We start from the raw sequence: 21,536 nt of genomic DNA, 5'->3' as shown, positions 1-21,536 counted from the left end.
GCAAATACTTCACACCATCGCAAATCTTTAAGAGGAAAAAGCATGTGCTCACATCAGGACTAATTATGCTAAGGTCCAAACAGTTTGATATGTCAGTCTACAGAAAAGTAGCTAGAAAAGATATGTAGGTCCCTACATTTAATAGCAGCGCTGCTGTTAGCCTAAAAGCTGCAGAATAATACAAGAAACCCTTTTACCCATTTTCACTTCTGCCCATTTTTGATCAGTTTATGTATCTTAAATCCATTTTTAAAAAGGGTCTAATTCAACTTATCTATGTATAAATGCACCCACAAAGAGTCTCTAAGCCAAATCACCAATACTGAAGAAAAACTTAAACTTTCAAAACTTAACTGGTATTTTGTTCTTGAGAGCGAAGAGAAGTTAATTTTAACTCCTGTGCTGTAAACGCAGGTGCCCGCGGAGAGGAAGACCTTCACCGAAAACAGCCGATACGGCTTCGCTACAGGCTGTTTCAAAACTGGAGTTTAGATACAAACAACTGGTGCCCTAAGTGGAAAAGGGTGGAGTTGGCCGCAAAAAAACCGCCAGTGAGTTAAAGCTGGCGGGGAGAAGATAAGAGTCACAAAAAGCGTTCAACACCATGAAAGAAAAAAATGGGGCTTCTGTGTTGATTCAGAAAGAAACAGGCTCAGTATTAAATATGCAGAATTAGGTAAAGATACAATAATCTCTTCACAGTGAGGCGTGTGGGTATCTGGGCTGGATTCAGTGACTTGATTGACAGCAAGCTGGTCCCATATAGACCTCAGCCTGTGCCGGTTTTTCCCGCTCCTCTAACCTGGTACACACTAGTTTCCCTCCAAAGCAGCATGGTTGCTCCCGTGATAAGCAGCCTAGAGATACCCTATGATTAAAGTAAAACCTGAAGCACTGAACTCTTTTGCAAAGCCCATCTTCAGCACACCCAGCTCCCAAAGTCCCAGCGCCAGCAACCCCCACGCTCACACAACTGCTGCCATGAATGGGGGGTCTGGGTCCCTCCCTCGTGTTTTCTAACGGAGTAAAACTACGCTATGCAACTTGCTAGATGGAACATAGCCGCTGAAATTTAAAGTGCTAGAAGAAACCAAATTTCAGTTTGTCAGGGATCTTACACATTTCCAAGCATAATTAACTGTTTTTTCAGCAAGTGCAGGAGTAGGGAGAGTGGGAGAACACGTGCTGGTGATGCACTAGGACAGACGACGGGCAGAGCTCTCACAGGGCGTTCTGGATGCAGCCAGGAAGGAAAGTCATCAGTCACGACTTTCCAGGATTTTCCAGGCACTGTTAAAAGCGTGTACTAAACCAAAAGATTATTTAACAGCCAAAAAAAAAAAAAAAAAGAAAACTTAAAAATGAATACAGCTAAGTCAGTCCTTTTAATTGTTATTCACTATTTGTACTGCAATGGAAACCCCTCTTCCTGCTCTCACCAGAGCAATTTGATGCCTTTATTCGAGAGTATTTACAAGACTAGTGAATGAAAGAAAAAAGGTGGATTTTGTTACAATGCATTTTATTTTGTATCGCCTTATTAATTACCTAGGGAATTAATTCAGATCGGAGTGTTATTTACAATTAATAACTTCAAATACATATAGGACCATAGGAAAGTCATTAGGCAAAGGAGGATGGATCTGATTGTTTAATGATTTGAATAATCTAAAGAACATGGTGCCAAAAGTAAAACAGGATCTGCAGATACCCCCCAAGACGACAAAAACTCAAACCCAAGCAGTTAACAACCAGCAGGAAGATTAGAAATATGGATTGGAAAAAAAAAAATTCAATTTGGAAACTGTTGGCATATATATCTAATGAAAACCACAATTCACACTAAATGGAAAGCAGCAATATGGAAATAAGAGGAGTGAAAGGTAACTCATTTTTAACGTAAGGAAGCAGGGAAAAACTCACAATTCCATTTGCGGTGCAGGACATGGGTATGAATTGACCCTGTACCTTTAGAAATGGAAGTTAGGCAATGGGATTTCTTGGTTTCTCATAGAGATCTAGTGGATGGCCTTGATTTAAGACAGCATTACCCCAAGGACAAATTCCCCCTCACTTAAAATGCTGAACTTGCCCGACCCCCTGGTCTGCCCCGGGCTCAGCAGGATATTGTCACAGCTCAGAGGGGATCTTTAAGTGACATTTTGTGGCCTGTCTTAAATTATGTGCCAAGTTGAGCTCATCTCCTCCAGTGAATGAAATGCTGCACAGGTCATATGATGAAAGCATGTGATTAAATAAGCTATTGCGATGAGAGGAGGGTCACGATTCCGCAGCAGGAAGTCAGGAAGATGTCAGAGAAGACCGAGGAGGGAGCTGCAATGCGAGAGGCCTGCCCAGCAAGGAGGTTCCCAGGGGATGTATAAGGTTGTGAGCCCTTCCCAGCCAAGGGGTGATACTCCTGAAGGATCTGAAACGCTTTTGAACTTGTGGGGAAAGAGCAGTGGAAGCTGAAACATGTAAGGAACCAAAAGGACTTTGATATTTTAAGAAAATAAACTGTTAGAATAGGAGTGGTGTTGTGAAAACACTGGATGTTCACTCGATACAAAATAAAGTAAGCTAGACAACTGCAAAAGCTGGGGAAAAAATAAATCAAACCATCCTTCATCTCTGTCCTGATGGATTGAAAATAACATAGCCAGAAAAAAAAATTCAAGTGTGGGTGGGTTTGCTTGTTTTTGAGGAGAAAAACCTGCCTGCCTCCTGTGGCAGACCTCTGAATAGAGGAGTTGTTAAGCAGGACTTATCTCCCCACTTCTTTGGGCAAGACCAGCCGGCGTGGGAGGCAGGGGTGTGTGTGCATGTATGAGGCAGGAAGGAAGAGCGGCACAGGAGAGAAGTACGTTTTTAACCTCAGCGTTTAAAAACAACAACAAAAAAAAAACCAAAAAAACCCCAGATTTTGCAATCCGGATGGCTAGACCTGAACCAGTTCCCTCATGTAACGGCAGCACCGAGCCAGAATTGCCCCGAATGCCCTGCAGAGCTGTGATGGATTGGTAGGTGCTCTCTTTATCCAACATGAAATTAAAACAAAGCACGACAAGATCCTGCCAGCAAACTGCTCAGCTTAAAAAGAAACAAGCTCCAAATGACTTGTGTGTTTCGTATATAAAAATGGCAAGTGCATGTTCAATGGGTCTCAACAAGCCATGCAAAACTTTCACCGGTAAATTCAAAACATAAATTGGGCATTTAAATTCCAATAACCAGGCATTTTTATGTTTACATATTTCAGCTGTTCAACTTATTACTTTATACACAAATTTGACTACTCCAACTTTTTCTTACATCAGTAAAGTAATGAAATACATCTCATATAACAGTATATCTTATGTATGAATTCAATATCCTCTTCCATTTCCACTCTGACCTGTAGCTTTTCTTCAAGTACCGTGATATAAAGTGGATGTAAGGTATCCTTCAATGCAGTTTAAGCTGTGATCCTAATTTCCCGTCAGGTTACATACACAGTCCTGTTAGCTAAAGCTTGTAGTTAGCTTTCCTGCTGGTTAGATAATTGTTTTGCATGGTCTCACTTCAACTGGAAGCAGCGTGGCACTGCTGCCTGCTCACAGAAACGCCCGACACCTTCCCTGGTTGCTGTGAGGGGGCTGCAGGGAGTTCCTCCCTGCTGTATGTTCATGCAGCTCCTCAATGCCGAACTGACTGTTCAGTCTTCACCAGGATAACTGTGCAACCACTGCTTTTTTGAAGCTTCTGGTTGCCATGATGAGGGCACCAGGGAAATGCCAGAAGGAAATGAAGGCCAGGAGGACTTGCATACCATAACTGAAATAAGGGTTTTGATGATACAACAAATAAATGTTTTCTCTTCGAAAGAGGTAGTTACTCTGTGTTACAAGCAATATGAGATTGCTTAGTATATAAAAAGACAAAACTGTTTTTAATTCAGACTTAAGTTGGAAAATCTAAAAAAAAACCACCCATGTTTTCAAATCTTGGATATATTATAGGTCAAGTATCTCAGACCCAATATAAAGCAATAAAATTAGTCCACTGCATAAATGTAGTACCCTTCCTTTAAAAATAGCGACACGGTACCTGAACCTTCCGAACTTGCAGACATTACTGAAATAAACTTAGATGGCTTTATCTTAAAGATTGGCCAGCAGTACCTCTGGATGCTATCAGGCTGTCCAGACCGCGCTGATCTTAATTTCTTTCCACCTTTCTAACAGAACAACAAACATGTAGGTCCTATCAGATTCTCCAGGCTGTCAGATGCTTACGGGTTACATGCAGTATTAAGCCAACATGTCTGAGAATTCACTTATAATGTCAGGACGTTCTTTGTAGGCAGTGGTCATAAAACTCCTATAATTTGTTTAAGACTTATTATGAACAGACTCTAAGACATCAGCAAACATCAGAGGTAATGGGAATAGCTTTTCAGTAGCTTTTAAATTATTTAATTTAGGAAAGGGAAATTGCACATCAGAGAGGAGTAGTCTGATTGCACATCAATATGTGCATCAAACGGCACATCAGAGAGATGCAGCAGTTTGATGTCTGAAGATGTCTGGTCAGGACTGTAGCCCTTACAATAACATGCACTGCACAAAATATTCTGTGGTTCCTGAAATATATTTTCTAATTTATTTTCTTGCTAAAGGATTTAGATTTTCCTACTTTAAAGAAAGAAAAAAGCTTGTTAATAAAACAGATTAAATCAGTACCTAAGCTTCCTAGTATATGACAGTGATTAACCCTTTGGTTTTACACCGTAATTCTTTGCTCAGAGAAAGTGCATGTTCAAACAAGCTCACCTCAAGTCCATACATGTTTGTGTATTTTTAAGAGAGGTATTATCCTTGCTACATACACCTCATATTTACTAATACTTGCCAGAAGATGAGTCAATGACTATTTCTCTGATCTGAATGCACACATCAAGACTGGGTGAAGATATGAATGCATATATCTAAGACTGGGTGAAGATTTACCAGTGAGCAAGCTCCTCTTTAAAATGTGTCTGATAACGTCTCTTCCTCTTATTCCAAACACCTCCAAACTATTTCCTTCTTGTCGACTGGAATAAACCAGAGAAGCAACAAGCTTCTAATGCAATATAATTCTGAGCTATAGAACAAAAACATTACGCACAATACTCATTAATTCAATCCTGAACCTGTGTTATGCAGACCAGTAACAGAAAAAATGCTTCCTGGTCCTTTTGTGGCAAATATTATATTCAGGAGGAGACAAGGTAATCATTTTCAGTCCTGACTCTCAAGAACGCTATGGTACATCATAGCTGGAACCTGGAAGAAATAATGCAGTTTCTATTCCCAAATCAGTTATGAAATTTACTTGATGGACATTCAGTCACAGGTATCGTATTAAAAATGCTTTTATTTCCTCACATGAGAAATCATAGCAGGGTTCCTCCAATTTTCTATTTCAAGAAAACAGACAATAAAAGGAGATACTTAAGTGGGGGGAACTGGTAGCTCGGACACCTCCTCTTCGTGCCTGATCACACACACAGTTCCCACATTCCCATTTCTCCCCGGCAGATGCCAAGAGCCAAGCAGGCGGCAGGCCCCTGGCTTATTTGGACAACCGTTCCCTTACACAACAAAAACTTGCAACTTATTGGCAGCTCCAAACAGTCACTTTCCAAAAAATGCTGGGCTCAGCTTCTCTTGCGGCACGACACTAACAGCAGCCCAGCAGCTCTTTGTCCTCCAACCTTCTGTTAAAACAGTTACCTAGACTCAGGGGTTGCCCCTCTCCATCCTCCTTCCTAAAATCTGCACGCTGACACTGCATCTATCAAACAAACAAACAAAAAAAAACCCACCAAAAAAAAAAAACCACAAAGGCTGCAGCAAAGGGACATTTATTACCTTTGGCAAACTTGGCAAAAGGTCCCCCAAAATGCTAAGGAAATAATTATGCTCATCAGATTCAATACTGCCATCGAAAGGACCAAATATAGAATAACACACATACAAATGCAAACAAGATCTCTGTAACTTATTTTTATCTGTTAGGCTAAAGAGCTAATCTTTGCTGTGAGTACTGGCTATTCATAACGTGAATATTTTAACAGGAAGGAGCAGACTCTGATCACATTTTACAATCGAGTGTTTAACATAAAATGATTGTGATTGAAGCATAATGCAATACCTCCTTAGCGTATTTTGTTCATAAAAGAGGTTGGCTGCAAAACCAAGCTTGCACAAATTGACTTGAAAGTAATAAATTCCTTAGTCAACAGGTTCACATTATACTCAGAGCAACACACAGATCCAAGAGGCGCTCCACGACAACACTTTAGCAAACAATCCTGTTATTCATGGATGACTATAATAGGGTGATTACTAACAGCTGTTTGCAATCTCATTACGTATGGAAAAGCTTCAAAAAAAAATTACAGAAGCAGCACCCCAACTTACAGAGAAACTGAAGAGAGAAGGATCTGTAAAGCTGCTTAACCCCTTCCCAGTCTCGTTATCCTCATGACTCACATTACACCCCACCACCCCCAAAGGTTCACCCTCGCACAGTCCTTACTCACTCCCTATGGCTTCAAAATACTCAAGGCAACAGTATTACTTTCCAACGTATTCATCGGGTTAAATTCAAAGAATGCATGTATTAAAATACAAATGAAAACTAATATGAGAGTGGTTAAATAGATTTAATAGTTTTATACATAGCCTACACAAGTACTGAACTTACACAACCAGTACATGAGTGCTAAAATGGCCAAGTATGGGTATGATCACCCCCAAGGACATGAAAAGAACACATAGTCTAGCTTTTAAACAAACTTAACCCAATTAAAAATGTTAATTAAAGCATTCCTGATGCAAATGATAGGTTAATATTCAAACCCAGAAAGCAGAACACCACGTAATGCCCTAATTTGTTCCTATTTGACCGGTGACTCCTTCCCTCTCTTCCCTGCCCCTAAGTTTTAATTAAGTACCCTGCAGCCAGCCAGGTCTTTTTGTAATACTGCAATGAAGCATAAGAATATAAAATCATCAGGAGAAAAACCAACACAATAGAGGCTGCTTGTTCACAGACAAAAAACTATGCAAACAAAATGCTGGATAATCTGTTTAGTGACCCTTCTCAGAAGATGGTCCAGAGTTATTCTAGCAAGCTGTGACATAGATTTCTTTTTTCAAGTCTCAAAAAGTTAATCAGGAATTTCAGAAAAGAACATACTCTCGTTCTCATCCCCCCTTAATCCCACTCACAGGGCTCTGCAGTATTTGAGTGACCCTCTTCCTTTGCTCCATCATGTTGAAGTCCTGTCTCAGGTCAGGAGACATGTTTCTCTCCCGGATATACTCTGGGTCGTTCTCGTTGATGCGATCGAAGTACCGCTCTTTGTGAGGCATCGTGGCCGGGGGAGGAGTAGTGATCACCACCTGACTGGCATCAGTACTCATGCTTCAACACTGCGGATGGTAGGCTTCACCTGAAGCAAAAAAGAGGGAAGAACGATTAATAATTGAGAGGAGGGCATTGAATATAACTTCCAAGCCTGGACACAAATAATGTTCTTTCTCATGTCTGCAGAACAACATCTAAAATGAAAGGAGAATAATTATCATAATCAGAAAACTAAGGAAAAATTCTAGAAAAGTGTTTAAAAAACCATTGATGAGTTCTCTGATACTGCATAACCATCTCTATTCAAGTTAAAATAAAAACCCAACAACACACAATTAAGAATTATGACATTCAAAATGCCCATAATATATTTTACGACAAACTTTCCTGTATCATTTTACATCGCACTCATCACCCCCCCACGGTTTTTATATAGCTCTTCTTCCTGACATGTTCAACCAAACACACCCTGAAGACGGGGCCTCTGTTTAACATCTGCTCAGAGCTCATCTCCCAACTCAAATGAAGACATTCCTCAATTACAGCTTCTCATAACCCCAGCTTAAAGACGAGGTGCCGGGCTGCTCGAAGACTGCCAGGGGATCTCCGTAGAGCGCCGGCTGGTGCCTGCGCTTTCAGGAGGAACTCAGAGACACCGAGGAGACTGCAGCAAAGGTCGAACGTTGGGTTGCACAGGATTGCAGCTGCATCCACGGCAAATAGCTGAGTTTTAGCTTTTCTCCTCTTGCATGCAATTGTATGCAAAGATTCTCACTGAAGCTCATTACTTCAGAAAAAAAATGAAGCTCAGTATCTTAGGAAAAAAAAAAAAAACACAACACAAAAAACCTTTCATGTCTTGGTAGAAAGCCACACGTAAAACTTCATTTAAAAAAACCTGATAAGCGTTTGTAAACACAAACAACACTGGATCAAAAGGAGAAAAGCAGAAAATTTTCATACAAAGAATCAGGCTCAGAAGCACACTCGGGAACACCATTCCTCAACTGGCTACTTGAAGAGGGACATTTTCTCAGGTTTGAAGAACAAAGAGAAGCAAGATTTGTAGGACGAGATAGTGTATTATGAAAATATATTTTAACATGCAAATATCTACATTCAATAATATTTAATATAAAAATATTTGCATGCAAATGTATTTGGTATGTAAATAATTCACCTCTTCAGAGGAAAAAAAGCAAACATGAAGGAATGAAAGCTATCGAGCAGTATTAAACAACATGGTTTGTCATTATGGTATCAGTGATTTAAAGTGTCCTTGCTCCATGGCACAGTTCACCCATCCCTCATTTGGGTCAGTGCAACTACTGTTTGGGGTATTCTGTGAACAGTGAACTGACATGGAGCATCTGAACTCTTCCAATTACAACATCACATATTTTCCAGATGAAACATCTGGGGAGATCCCTGTTAAAACCAGCTTCAGCAACCCAAGCCCTCCTCCTGCCTGCAACAAGCCCTTTCAGTCCTTGTGCTGCACCCTCTGCTGCGCAGCCATGCCATGAACCAGGTTGGCAGGAGGATGCAAATTGGTTTTCAGCCAGTTTCCCACACTGACACCCAAACGGCTTTGCTGGCATGCTGCAAGGGACAGCACAAGGATGAAATCCTGGCGCACTGCAGCCCTGCTACCAAATATGAAACCCCAGACCGAAAACAGACAGATACCACTTACAGAGCAGGGAAAGCATTAGCAGGTGAGATACAGAAAACCACGCCCATGACTTTCTCATATATTACAGATTATGATAAAATTTGGGATTGAGATGAAATACAGCTAACACCCTTCTAAAAAATAATCACTACAGGTTGTAATTGGTTTTGTTCTTTATGCCCTCTTTTTTTTTTGAGGAAGAAAACAAGTTCTGGGATGCAACATTATCCAGCTGCACACACAGAGCTGCCAGGAGGTACCTGGTGTACTAGATGAACATACCATGTTCTGGGACAGATAACTCACATTCTTGGTGGCAAGCTCCATGAACTCTGATGGCTTTGTTATGGAGGTGTGGAAGCATACCAGTGAGTTTTGCATTTGCTGCTCAGGTGCAGTCCGAGTGCATTCAGCATTTGCTGACTGACTACCGGGAAGCCTACTGTGTGTGATCAATTTGGGGATGCTGGGGAGAAGACAAGGGGCTTGCTTCAAGGAAATGGAGGTTTGGCAAAAATCTAGTAGAAGTATAAAAGAAGCTTAAGTTTTTCTAAAGAATGAACTATTGTCTTTTCCAGCTGGGAGCGTTGAAGCAGAAGGATAAACCTCTTGGGACAGCGTTTGGGGATATGATCACAGCTCAGCTTCCCTCTGTTCAGGTTAGAAGAGAGACTTTTATAAATGTAACCATGTATTATGTCTCCCCTCCCCTCTCCCTCTCCGAAAAATGGCGAGCTTTAAGAAGCAAATGAAAAAAGCATCATGAGAAGACAAAAGACATGAGCTCACTCTCCAAATGCCACAAGGTATGAAGAGCCTGAGACCACACCTCTCAAACCCATGCTGTTCTCCATCTACGTCGGGGTAAATACCTCCATCTGAGTCAGAACTGACACCTTCCAGCACCTGCTGGTAACTAAAAGCAGTCTAGAAATGCAGATTGCAAGAACCTTGCTTGAATTGGCAACCAGCTGTGACTCCTGCTCTTCAGTTACTTCTCCCCAGGAATTGCCTTATCCAACTGTTTTTCCTAAAATCCCTGAATCCTGAATCCTGCTAACCCCAAGTGGCAAACTTGCTCAACTGCTGATCCACTCAGTTGGCTGGACCAACTACACGCATGTCCGAACTTCAAAAAACTTCTATTGTTATTATTATAGGTTTACAGACATAATTAGTTCAAGTCCATTACTTTAAAATTCATTCTTACAGTGAGAGAAAAGCCCATTCATCTGTAAAAAAGACACAAATGTGGCTGGCAATACCTAAAATCCACAAAACAGATTTTTCTAATTGCTTTGGACTTCATTTTTTCCTCTTTCCTTTCAGACTGGTTTGTTACCTCTAGCCATTAAGATTACATTAAAGTCCTTGTACTACAAAAAAACCTCTGTTACTGAACATAATATGGGTATTGGGTCCAGTTGTTCTTATTAGGTCTGGTTCAATGCCCGCTCTGTTGGGCCCAGGCTGACGGTCATATAACTCCCACTGTTCAGCTGGAAAATTTTCAAACAAATCAGCCATTCTTTTATTATTTATTTACATCTTGCACTGATTTTTTTTAAAAAAAGGACACTCGTTAAAAACGTGCTCAGCTTTTGGGGATCTAAAAATCTGTACGTGCTTCTAGCACAGGACTGGCAACGACATAGAAGTAAGTATTTACAGAAAATCCAGATCTCAGAAACGATGAATTGTGGTAGAGGATTCTCTCCCCTGCCCCATTTTTTGGTGAGATTCTGTTGCCTGAAAGAAAAATCAGCTTTGCTGCAAGGCTACTTTTGGCTTCCACCCCTTTCAATGATGTTCATGAATTACAGAAAGTGAGCAATCATCTTCCTGAGTGGTACTAGCTAATGTCTCTTATGCATGCTATAATGCATAAGCATAAGTGGTTCCAGAGGCTGAGGCGGAAATGAGAGTGGAAATGAGAGACCATATGCCCCTATAGCAACAAGACACTACATCTGGACTGGTCAGAAAGGACAAACATACACACAGAAATCAAACCTAAACTAGGATCTGATTTTGTCCTGGTGAGAGCCATCACTCTTCCTCAGCTGAGACATACATTTTAGCCTAACATGCATATGCTGTCATGCCAAAGAGAGATTCAAAGCATACAGAAGAGCAGTTTTCCCACCTATGGTTCAACCACTCCAATGGGGGGCAAAAGAAACCAAGAAGAGCAAGTCAGCACGTGTAAGGTTTTTTTTATACAGAATCCCCATGTCTGCTGAAAATACTTTTTAGGGACCTGTGAAACAAAGGTGGTCAAAAGCTCTTGCTACAGGGTAACTTGTTAATTTAACTCTGCTTCCTTCTGTCTGCTATGTCCTCCTGGTTCACGCTGAACTGAACTCAGATACTGCTACAAAAGAAAACAGGTCGTGTCCTCCTGTGCGTTGATGCCTTATATAGCTCATGGGTTTGGCCTCCTTATCTGTTCCGTATTTTATACCCGTAACTGGGCTACAGGGAGAAAGTAGAGCATACCATCTTTGTCAGGAGGATATGTATCTCTCCACTTAGAAGTAAGTTTTATTTAACAAAAGCTTCCAATTTATTCCAGGAACTTGGAACTGTTGATTTTAGGCTGCAACATTAAGTCCTGAGCATCCCCATCTGACACTTTGTAAAGTCTAAGTCACACGCTGTGCTGCTTTTGTTGGAATAACTGTTTTCAATGTCAAATCACAAAAGCAGCTCAAAAATAATAATGAAGTCAGAGAAACAAGGAGTACTGAAGGGGAAAAAAAAAGAGCAAGAGACTAAATGCAAGAAAAATTTATCTTGCCAAAGAACACCCCAGAAAGCACTGACCTGATATAAATATATCTTTCATAATGTACAGAATGTATACAAAAATAAATACCACCACAAGAGGAAGACAGAGCGACAGAAAAGGGATCAAATCATTAGATCACCTAGCAACGAATCATTAACCTACCTTTTATGCTGATTTTTTATGGCTGGTTTCAGACATTCCCATTTTCTCTATGCAGTGCAATCCATCTGTTTGAGAGTTTCCATCACTGCAAACCAGCAGTGTGCGCACCGCATCGTTAACTGGTACGACTGATTTCAGGTCTGAGCACTCGAGCTAGACTATATCGCATCTGAACTTTTTTTTTTTTTTAAGGAGCACGTTGTGTTATTCTGCTCTTGCTATTTCTCGCCTGCTTGTTTTTAAGGAACAGTTTCCTCTTTCTTCCCCTTCCAGTATCTTGTCTGCCAGGAGACTTGTTGGAAGCAAACTGGGCGTCTCTTGATCTCAGTTCCAGCCTCCCTATGAAACAGGCAGGTTCCAGTCTGAATCAAAGCCTTGGCTTTAGCCAGCACTGTCAGCTACATAAGTAAGCTGGCAGAAAGAAAGACACTTAAGGAATATGAGGGAATAGTTAAGAGGGGCAGGAAAATATGTAGGAGAATATGGACGGAGAGAAGGGTCACCGTGGATATCTTCTGGCATTAGAAAGTCAACTGTCCATCCTCCCTCCTGTAAGTTTTAGTAATGACATGTAATTGAGCAATCACATCTGTTCCAGGGCAAAAAAATTATTTGGATAAACACCTCAAAATTAAATTCATTTTTTATTTTCCTGATCAGGACATCAAATACCATTAATATTTGACAATGCATTGACAGATTTTTTTTTTTTTTTTTTTTAAAATGTTACAACAGGTTTGGGTTTCATTTATCAGTCTCACCTTACACACTGGTAAGATGAGTAAGATGTTATGTTCAGACATTAGCATTTTCTAAATGCAATTTGTGGAACTGAAAATACTTCTGCTACACTAGATAGGTAGCATTTGTTCAAAATTATATTAACTGATTTTACTAATATATAGTGATTCTGTACACTAGCACTCAAGCCAAACTGTCAAACTACACCCTTAAATTGAAACAAGGGAGTAGTCGCATTAGAAAAATAAAGCGGTCACACCTTCTCCCAACCTTCCCAGCCATTCAATCTTTCTCCCTGTATCACCTATTCAGATTCATGCCAGCAGATGTTCGTAAGGTCAAATAGTAGAATGGGTAGGATAAACTACTCTTTGGCCCAGTTTAAGTTTTTGTTTTGTTTTAACTTTTGGGTTTTTAAAATGGATTTATTTTCAGCTGTATCAGTTCCCCCAACCAGTTAACTGCGTATCTACACAAATGTTTGTTCGGAAACAAAGACAGTGATGATATGGGGGTATCTAATACCGCTTCTTCCAGTAGCAATGCAGGAATAAACAATTTGTCATACTACAGCCCAAACTGGTTACAAATCAAATATTCTAATTCAGCGCTGTGTATTTAATTTAAGTCCTTCTGCTTTAAACAGAGTAAGCTAATGAAATAATCACCATCTCCTTTCAGACACCACATTAAAGAGATTATGTGGTGGCAGTATATATTTCTCCCAAGAAATAAGAACTTCAGTGTATTTGAACGTTGTTTTTGTGTTTGTGTTAAATCTAAAGCATTATTTTTGCCCAATTATATAATGCAATATTAAAGTCAACATAAATATTCAACCTGTGTAAGTCATGCTTTATTCAGTGTAAACTGGAACTGAGCCAGCTACTCTTTACTGTCAAATAGTGAGATAGCATAAGTGGGTTGCTGACAGCCACCCAAATTGTGAGGGCTATACCTTTACCTTGGTAAAAATGTTACATTTTTCCTCTGTTAAGGAAGACTTCTTATAATGCACCCAAGCCTGTAGCAGGTGCAGTCTGCACCTCTACGTTTGCAGGCCAGCCTGTCAACATTTTGCAGCATAAGCAGTGGGGGATGAAAAAACCCAAGCCTAGAATGATGGTTTGACGTATCCAATATGCTCCACCACATGGCCATAAATGCTATTTGCATGTGTTAAGTCTCATAAATGAACTTGTCTGCTTAACCCTGTAGAGCAAAACTACTTTAATCATTCACATTTTGGTATTCCTTCACCGCTGTATGACAGTTTTTAATGATAGAGAGAACTCTTGATGAGCGAGTTATCTAGTTACTATCATTCAGTGACAGGATGACAGAAGACAAAACCAGTCCCAAAAGGACAACCTCCAGCTCAGATACAAGGTCCATCTTGCCCAGTATCGAACCTTATGTGCTGAGGAAAGGCTGTATGTAACTGGGCTGTTTTCATAGCTGTATTGCGTGACCCTTAAGCAGTCAGCAGCGTAAGGGCTTCCTTGCTTCGCTCCATAAAACAATGTTTTCTTGTTTTACTAGCAAATTGTTAAGGTTGCGCAAACAATAAGAACATTTTGAGATTATACTGTTCTTTACACAAAACATTCGAGTCAGGACAAACCCAGTCACACAAGCAAACTGGTTACAGAGAAGTAACAGAGGAGGAATTCAGAGTTTGTTGGTGAAACGATGCACACAGGTACTTCCTGCATCGCACCAGGAAGGGGGTGGCCGCACCGTGAGAAACAGGAGAAAGCACTGAAATGTCAGAGTCGTAAAGGGGGATTCATGTTACCTGTTGATTATTCAACATGATATACTGCTGGACACGGTTTGCCACAACAGTTATCTGTAACACTATGACAGAAGCAAATATGAACTATTAATCTGTAACTTTAAAGAGACACAATAGATTGTGTCACTAAAACCTCGCTTTAAGAGAAGGGCAGTCATCCATAGATATCACATTGGTTTGTTTTTTCCCCTTCCTTAAACTTGTTCTTTTAAAAGAAAATTTTCTTTGCAGTAGTTATATTTCCTCCTTTTATTTATTTGTTATTTTTAACAAGTACTTGATTCACTGCAATTTACCAGAAACCTTTTTAAAGCTGAGTTATATTTTGCTCATATATAAGTTTTATTTACCTCTGTAAGTGTATGCATATATTTTGAAACAACATTAAGCTGCACCTTGGAGTGCTAATAGTTATCACCTCTGCTCGGGTACACAGGGTGAGCAGTCCTATGAAATGGTATGGAGTCCATGGATAGGGACTATTTCCAAGGCAATTTAAAAAAATCACCTCCTTAAATTGAGTAAAAACACCAGAACAGCTAATAAATTAAATTATTTGGTACACTGTAAATAACTTCCGTACTTACTAGACTTGAAAAGCATGTCAGTCCTACCTCACACCCACTTTTCCTCTGTTTTTCTTTCATCTTCTATGTTATACTGAAGTTCACGAAAAAGCACAGTAAAAATGAGCTCTGTGATGAGAATGTAATTTTCTCTTGGTTTAAGCTGTTTTTCTATAGCAGCATTAAATTAAAATTTCACACACAGGATATGAGATCACTCAAAAATATCTGAACACTAAGCTTAAATAACCTGCTTCTATCCAGAGGCAAGACTGCTGTCTGGGAAGAGTGTCCTTACTGTAGCAGAAAGCTAAGGAGACTTACAGGAGCTGCCAGGGAAAAGAAAACCTCTCCCTATGGCATAGGCAAAAAGCTGCTCTCACACAAAGCACAGATGCACTGAAAAACAGTGACAAAAATGAAGTTACTTCGCCCCCTTTAACATTTTTCTTCTCGTTCCTACTTTGCTCCAGGGTAAAAATTCACCTGCCGCTTGCAGAAACCCCCTGCCACCTCCACTGCTCCAGAGGATTTGGTAAGGACCACAGCAGCATGAATTGCTGCAGATTTTCAAGTTGCAAGCCTTCTGAAGCTGTATTCCCTTCTACAAAGAAGAAGGATCTGAATGCAGAAGACCTCTGGCAGAGGAACCAGCCAGCGCAGCGAGGGCAGCAGCGCCACTGCTTTGGGCGCAGCATTTGCTCGTGACCACCCTCAGGCAGCTCACGGGCAGCAGGGGTGCTCGACCTGCAAGAATTCAATCAAGTCTCCTCTGGAGATGGTTTCTTTTTGCAAACCCAAGTGAAGATAAAAGCACTGGCTTGAAGCTCCTCAAAGCTTAGACATTAGAGAGGATAAACTATGCATCCAAATTTAATCACTTTTAAAAGTATATTAAGAACATACCTATTAAAAACATTTCTAAACAGTAGTTCTAGATGATGAAAGCACATGAACACGTGCGTAACTCCAGCGTGCCAGCAGGCCATGGGACCACAGGAAGGTCCAGGCGCTCCGGAGCAGCTCCCAGCAGTGCAGCCCGCTTTGCAGAGCCGGCTCGTGGGTCAGCATGGTCCTAAGGGCTCTCAGACCGGCAGTGCATTTTGGCTCTTGCTGACCCTGTTTTGTTACCCCTTTTTACAGATCACAGCATTTGCTCACCCATGTTAAATCTGTTTGGATGCTTGGAAAAAAAGTCATAAATATTATTAGCAAATATTCACATACTTCAAAGAATCCATCAGTCATCTCAGCACTTACTGGTATTACTTTCCTGTCTTTACCCATTCCTGACACTAACTGATACCTTGCAGAGTTAGTATCGATATGAGATACAAGTAAACTATACTTGCAGAGCTAAAATCAGATTATTTTTGTTTGACCTTACTTAAGTCAGGGAACCCCTCAAAATAATGTCAGGGATCTTTAACCCCAAACGCGTATTTCAGTTTTATTTTAAAACCAGAAATGAAAACATAAGACATAAATATCAGTTTTTGATAGGAATAACTGCTTGTCTTTTTTGGTTTTAAGGATTCTGATGAAACACAAATGCTGCAGCACCAAAGCGGCTTCACCTTTTGGTTCTCATGACCCAGCTCTTATTCATGCTACAAAGAGACGGACTAGAACACAAAGAGGCGGGGGGTGGGGGGGATGAGGATGACAGTATTTTTAATTCATTTAGTTTCAGAGATACCTGCCATGTTGGTTATGAAAAAGTAAGGTAGTATTTTTCAAAATATTGCAATTTTAAGATGATAAAAAGTTGTGGGTTTTTTTGTTATGGTTTTTTTTTGGTGTTTTTTTTTAAAAAAAAAAAAAACAAACTTATCTCTGCTTATCTACATAATCACTTGTGGCTAAGTTACCTAAAAATATTTCACAAGTCAGTAGAAAACAGAGCTAAATTAAAAGATTACATTCTGTTAGCACTTATCTGTAGTAAGCTGTGAAAGTACACAAACACAAAACCCCCACACATACACAAGCAATGGCTGAAAAATCTCCCTAAATCCTTTGAAAAAGATGAAACCTGGCTTCCTCTACAACATAAACTAAGAATTTATCTGTGAGAAAAAACATGTAACTGGAAAAGCTGATAGCAGTCAAAACCTGCTACATTTTGCAACACCCTTCCTCTCCCTCTCTTGCAATGCGAAGCCTCCAACTTCCTCTGGTGACTTTTTTCTTGGACTTCCCTTGAACTGCACAGATACAGGGGGAAAACAATTTCACTCTTTATGGGGACCTACACAAAGTTATGGAGTAGAACCACCAAGCTTGTTATGTAAATATTTTTTTAAAAAATCCCACTATTTACACCAATCTGGAAAGCACCATTTGGAGTAACGAGAGCTACTCCTGGCAATCTGCAAGAGCCCTCCTCGGTCACTGGTACATGTGACATTAGATAGCAGGGAAAACTCTTATTGATCCCAGGGCACATCAAAAGCCTTCCTGATTTATGGCAGTTTGATTATCCTGAGAAATGTCATGGCCAAAGCAGCTGCCTCCTGGGTCTTGCTGGAGGGTCAGAGGCTGCGATGGTGGGCAACCCAGATGATCGACACAGGGCAACTGCTGGATTTTACAAATGTTTACACGAACAACCGATCTCATGTATGGCAGCACGCAGCCAAACCTTTTAATAGCCCAAACCCCTGGAGATCCTCCTCTTCACATCAAATCCTGACCTTTACCACCACCGACAGCTCAGTGCAGACCCCATTTAAGACCACTGCCAGGCATTGACCATACAGAATTCCAGCTCAACACCCTCCCTAAGTCGTAAGCCAGGAATGGGAAACCCAGCCAACAGCTAATCTCTGTGGGGACATTTGTAACTAGAGACTTGAAGAAAAGATGAAATTGTGCCAGGCCTTCGATCATAAAGTCTTCAGGACAAATTGTATCTTTATTTATATTATGCACCACACCCTGCACGATTCCCCCCAGTTAATCTTGGGATCTCTGAATCACTCTACTATAAATTTTAAATAAGGAGGAATAACACAAGTCACATTAATACACCAATATCAGCTTGACCATGTCAAAATAAATTGGCTACCTTCTCAAAAAAGGAATTTTAACATTTTACTGACCTGTACTTACATTCTCACATTAACCAGAAAAAAAACGCATTTCAAAAAAGCTGATTTGTGATAGTTACAGTCAAAAACTAAGAATGTTTTAGATAAAATAACACAATTGCATATACTGATTTCACATATGAAGAACAGGTGTAGTGGGAACATTATGGTTGTCTTAAGGTTTTTAATTTTAATTTAAAAATAGTAATTTTAGGCCCAGGCCTAACTGTGCAGCAGGCACATTGCCACTGACTGGCCATGAGAAGCATGGGAAAAAACCTAGGCATCTCAAGAAAAAAGTTACACATTTACTCTAATAAATGCTCCAAAAAAGCAAGCTACAAATTGAGGTGAAGAGGGAAGGCTCTGTTGGTAGGGCTTTAACAGCTTATATCAGCCATGGGATGGCACAGGGGACAAAAACCTGTAAATCAGTATTCCCAAATTATGTTGACAGTGTCTTTTCTCACCTCATTCAGTCTCCAAAGGATCTTGCTTTTTTCTCCATTACCAGAATTATTTTTGCTTTAACATATGGGACAATTTTTCCCCTCCTTGGTCCATTTGCAAACATAAATGTTAATGTGTGTTAAAACATAACAAGAAAAAAGTTAACAAACATGCAGAATTTGACTGAAGTTATGGTCGCATGCCTAATACGTACAAAATTATCATCTTTAGAGGACTTAAGTTAAGCACACTTTACGCTGCAGTTTTTCATGTTTTCCTGGCTGGCTTGAGGCAATCCTGCCCCTCCCAACTCCCGTGTTTCAGCTCCCCACCTCTCAAAATGCCATCCCCTAGCTGTGCCAGCACACCTCTCCATGAAGCTAGGGTCTAAACTGGATACACAAAGAGATCAAGGTTAAAAATAATTTGGGGGAGGAGGGCAGGCAAAAGCATGGAGCAGAGAAGGGCCACATGAAAGTTCAGGGGGCAACCAGGCCCTCCTTCTTGAAAGTTTAAAAGGCAGCTACTTAATTAGCTGCGTTCAAAGCATGTTGCTTTAATTATCCTTCCCAGGAAAATCCCTACCGTGGTGCAGCAACACTTTTTCTGTATTTACCCATATTACTAATATTGTCTTCAGCTTGGTTCAAAATAATTAAAAAACGCCAACCAACTACCTAACTAGTAAACACAAGAAGTTTCATTTGCAGTCAGAGTTTAACCTATATAAATATGTACATTAATCTCAATTGACTTGGCCTGCATTTGACCTCCTTCTCGTCTCTGCCACCTTTTGTTCATGGTACTAGAAAAGCAAATTGAATTTAGAGAGCCAAAGGTTGGAAAATTACTCCACTGAATTTCAAGCAAGCCAGTCTGAAGTCAGGGTCATTTTGGACTTAACCGAAGCACTGAACAGAGAAGGAGATGTGCCCAGACCAGTGGCCAGCACATCCCTGAACAAGTGCTGAAGATTTACTAACAAAAGCTTTGGCAGGACACACAGTAAGGGGTATGGTGAGTCATCATTAAGCACAGTAGAAAAAGTAGTTTTTTAGAAGTCAAAAGCAGAATAGATAAATATTTCATAATTAGGTTACTATTATTTTCCACTGCAAGCAAGCAATTATCTACTTTTATTCCATAATTCTCCTTCTCCATCATCACTCATAAGCACTGAAAGTCTGGATAAAATAAAAGACACTCTACTACAAACCTCACCAGTATCACAGAGCATGGATGCATCCTGGCATGCTACACAAAATCCCGGGGACTTGCGAACATCTGCGATGGTTGTTTCTAGAATCTAAAACCAGCCTGACATTGAACACTTCTCCTTGAGATTTAAACCGTCCTCTCTTTTGTCCTAAGGAGTTGCCTGAAGCGTGAATAAAATTGGCAGATTTTCATGTCTAAAGAGGAGCTGCTCCAATTACTGGGGACAGAATTTCCTAGCAGCCAAGGTGGCACAAACAAACACCATCCACCACAGACAGCTTCAGGAGACACTTACTTTCTACTAAAGCATTGTCGTGCAAGTGAAGAAAAGCTTCTTCATGGTTTCTCTTACAGGAGAAACCAGTACTTGAATGAGTTGCAGCACCAGCAACTCAGAGGTCCAGTTGGAAAGACCTCAGTTATAATTTTGAAGATGCATGCAGCATGAAAGACACTCCCTCAAGCCCTTCCCCAAACGATTCTTCCAGTTTTGACTTCTACTGGGTTTTTTGTTTGTAATTTCAAGAAAATTCTGAAGCCAACAAATATATTAGATAGATCTGTCTCTTAGATAAAACTATTTCAATATAATGTATTATGACAAGAATTCATAAAATAACATAAAAGTTGTTTTATTTGAATTTCCAAAGCTCGTTTGTAAACCTGGCCTGAAAATGGTATTTGTCTGTTTGCAATTAAACCTGCTTATGTTTATATTGAAAGCAAGTATCAGACATGTTACCCATGGGCTAGAGTTCAGAGTCTGAGTGCAGAGAGAAGTGGGGGTAAATTTTTCTCTCAGTTATATAGTTCTGAATCAAAAGCCACCAATTTAAAAATCAATTAACAATTGCTGTAAAAATGACACTGTGTTCTGAGCTTTGGTGATGCTTATTTTTGAATATTTGAATAACTCATGGAAATCATCCTAGGTAAACATGGTATTCCTGTTTATACCATAAGAAAATTACTGATGATACAAAAAAACGTCTGAGGCTATACAGATTACATGTGCTTGAGGAGTGAAAGTAAATCACATCTTTTCTACGGCTTTCCGTTATCTACGTATTGGGTGTTGTGTTGTTTTTTTTTTTTAAAAAACATCTGTAAAAACCTAAACACTGTTCAAGGAATTAAAGATCTCTGTATTAATGTAAGAACATGCCAAAAATTACCACAAAACTTGATTAATAAAGTGCCGAATAATAGGTGATTAGACGCCTGCCAAAGGCTCATTCACAACAGCTTCCACAGACGTGCTGGAATGCTGTGGAGGACGACACCGACCCAGGGCGGCCAGAGCTCTGCATTAGCCACAGTGTGGATGCGGATGAACCACATCTTTTTTGGAACTCATTTTCTAATCCAAAAAGGAAAAAAGGAATCTGCAGGGTGAATCTGGTCACAGGAGTCTGGTCTCAAAGGTTTCTGGAGTAGCAGCAGTGGATGCTGCTTTTAGAGTTGGGCAGTATTTAGATTTTTTTTTTTTTCCTTTAAGATGCATTGTTCTAACTTGCTAATTTATTGCATTATTTTGGGCAGGGAGATAGTTGGATTTCTATTTTTTAATCTTAATTATTGAGTGATGCTTCCAATATGAATTGGAACAAGCATTTAAGATGCCATTTGTGGGTTGCTGTGGGTT

The 21,536-nt window shown here is 40.1% G+C and overlaps 1 protein-coding gene across 11 annotated transcripts in view; it reads right to left on the bottom strand.

Moving 5' to 3' along the window:
* The window catches only part of ADD3 (adducin 3), a 113,462-nt gene that overhangs the window by 21,379 nt on the left and 70,547 nt on the right, over positions 1–21,536 (bottom strand). For 6 of the 11 annotated variants that reach the window (XM_075155009.1, XM_075155004.1, XM_075155008.1 and 3 more), the window contains one exon: positions 7,260–7,483. In XM_075155009.1, coding sequence (XP_075011110.1) covers positions 7,260–7,454 — 195 coding nt within the window. In that variant the 5' untranslated portion in view covers positions 7,455–7,483. Of the gene's footprint in view, positions 1–354; positions 1,328–7,259; positions 7,484–12,026; positions 13,235–21,536 lie in introns of those variants that run through there. The other 5 variants (XM_075155005.1, XM_075155011.1, XM_075155012.1 and 2 more) reach the window with 3 other exon arrangements.

This window comes from Calonectris borealis, chromosome 7 (assembly GCF_964195595.1).
Source record: "Calonectris borealis chromosome 7, bCalBor7.hap1.2, whole genome shotgun sequence".
NCBI classification, from domain to species: domain Eukaryota; kingdom Metazoa; phylum Chordata; class Aves; order Procellariiformes; family Procellariidae; genus Calonectris; species Calonectris borealis.
The sequence above is the reverse complement of the archived record's forward strand: the minus strand, read 5'-3'. Positions and strand labels throughout refer to the sequence as shown.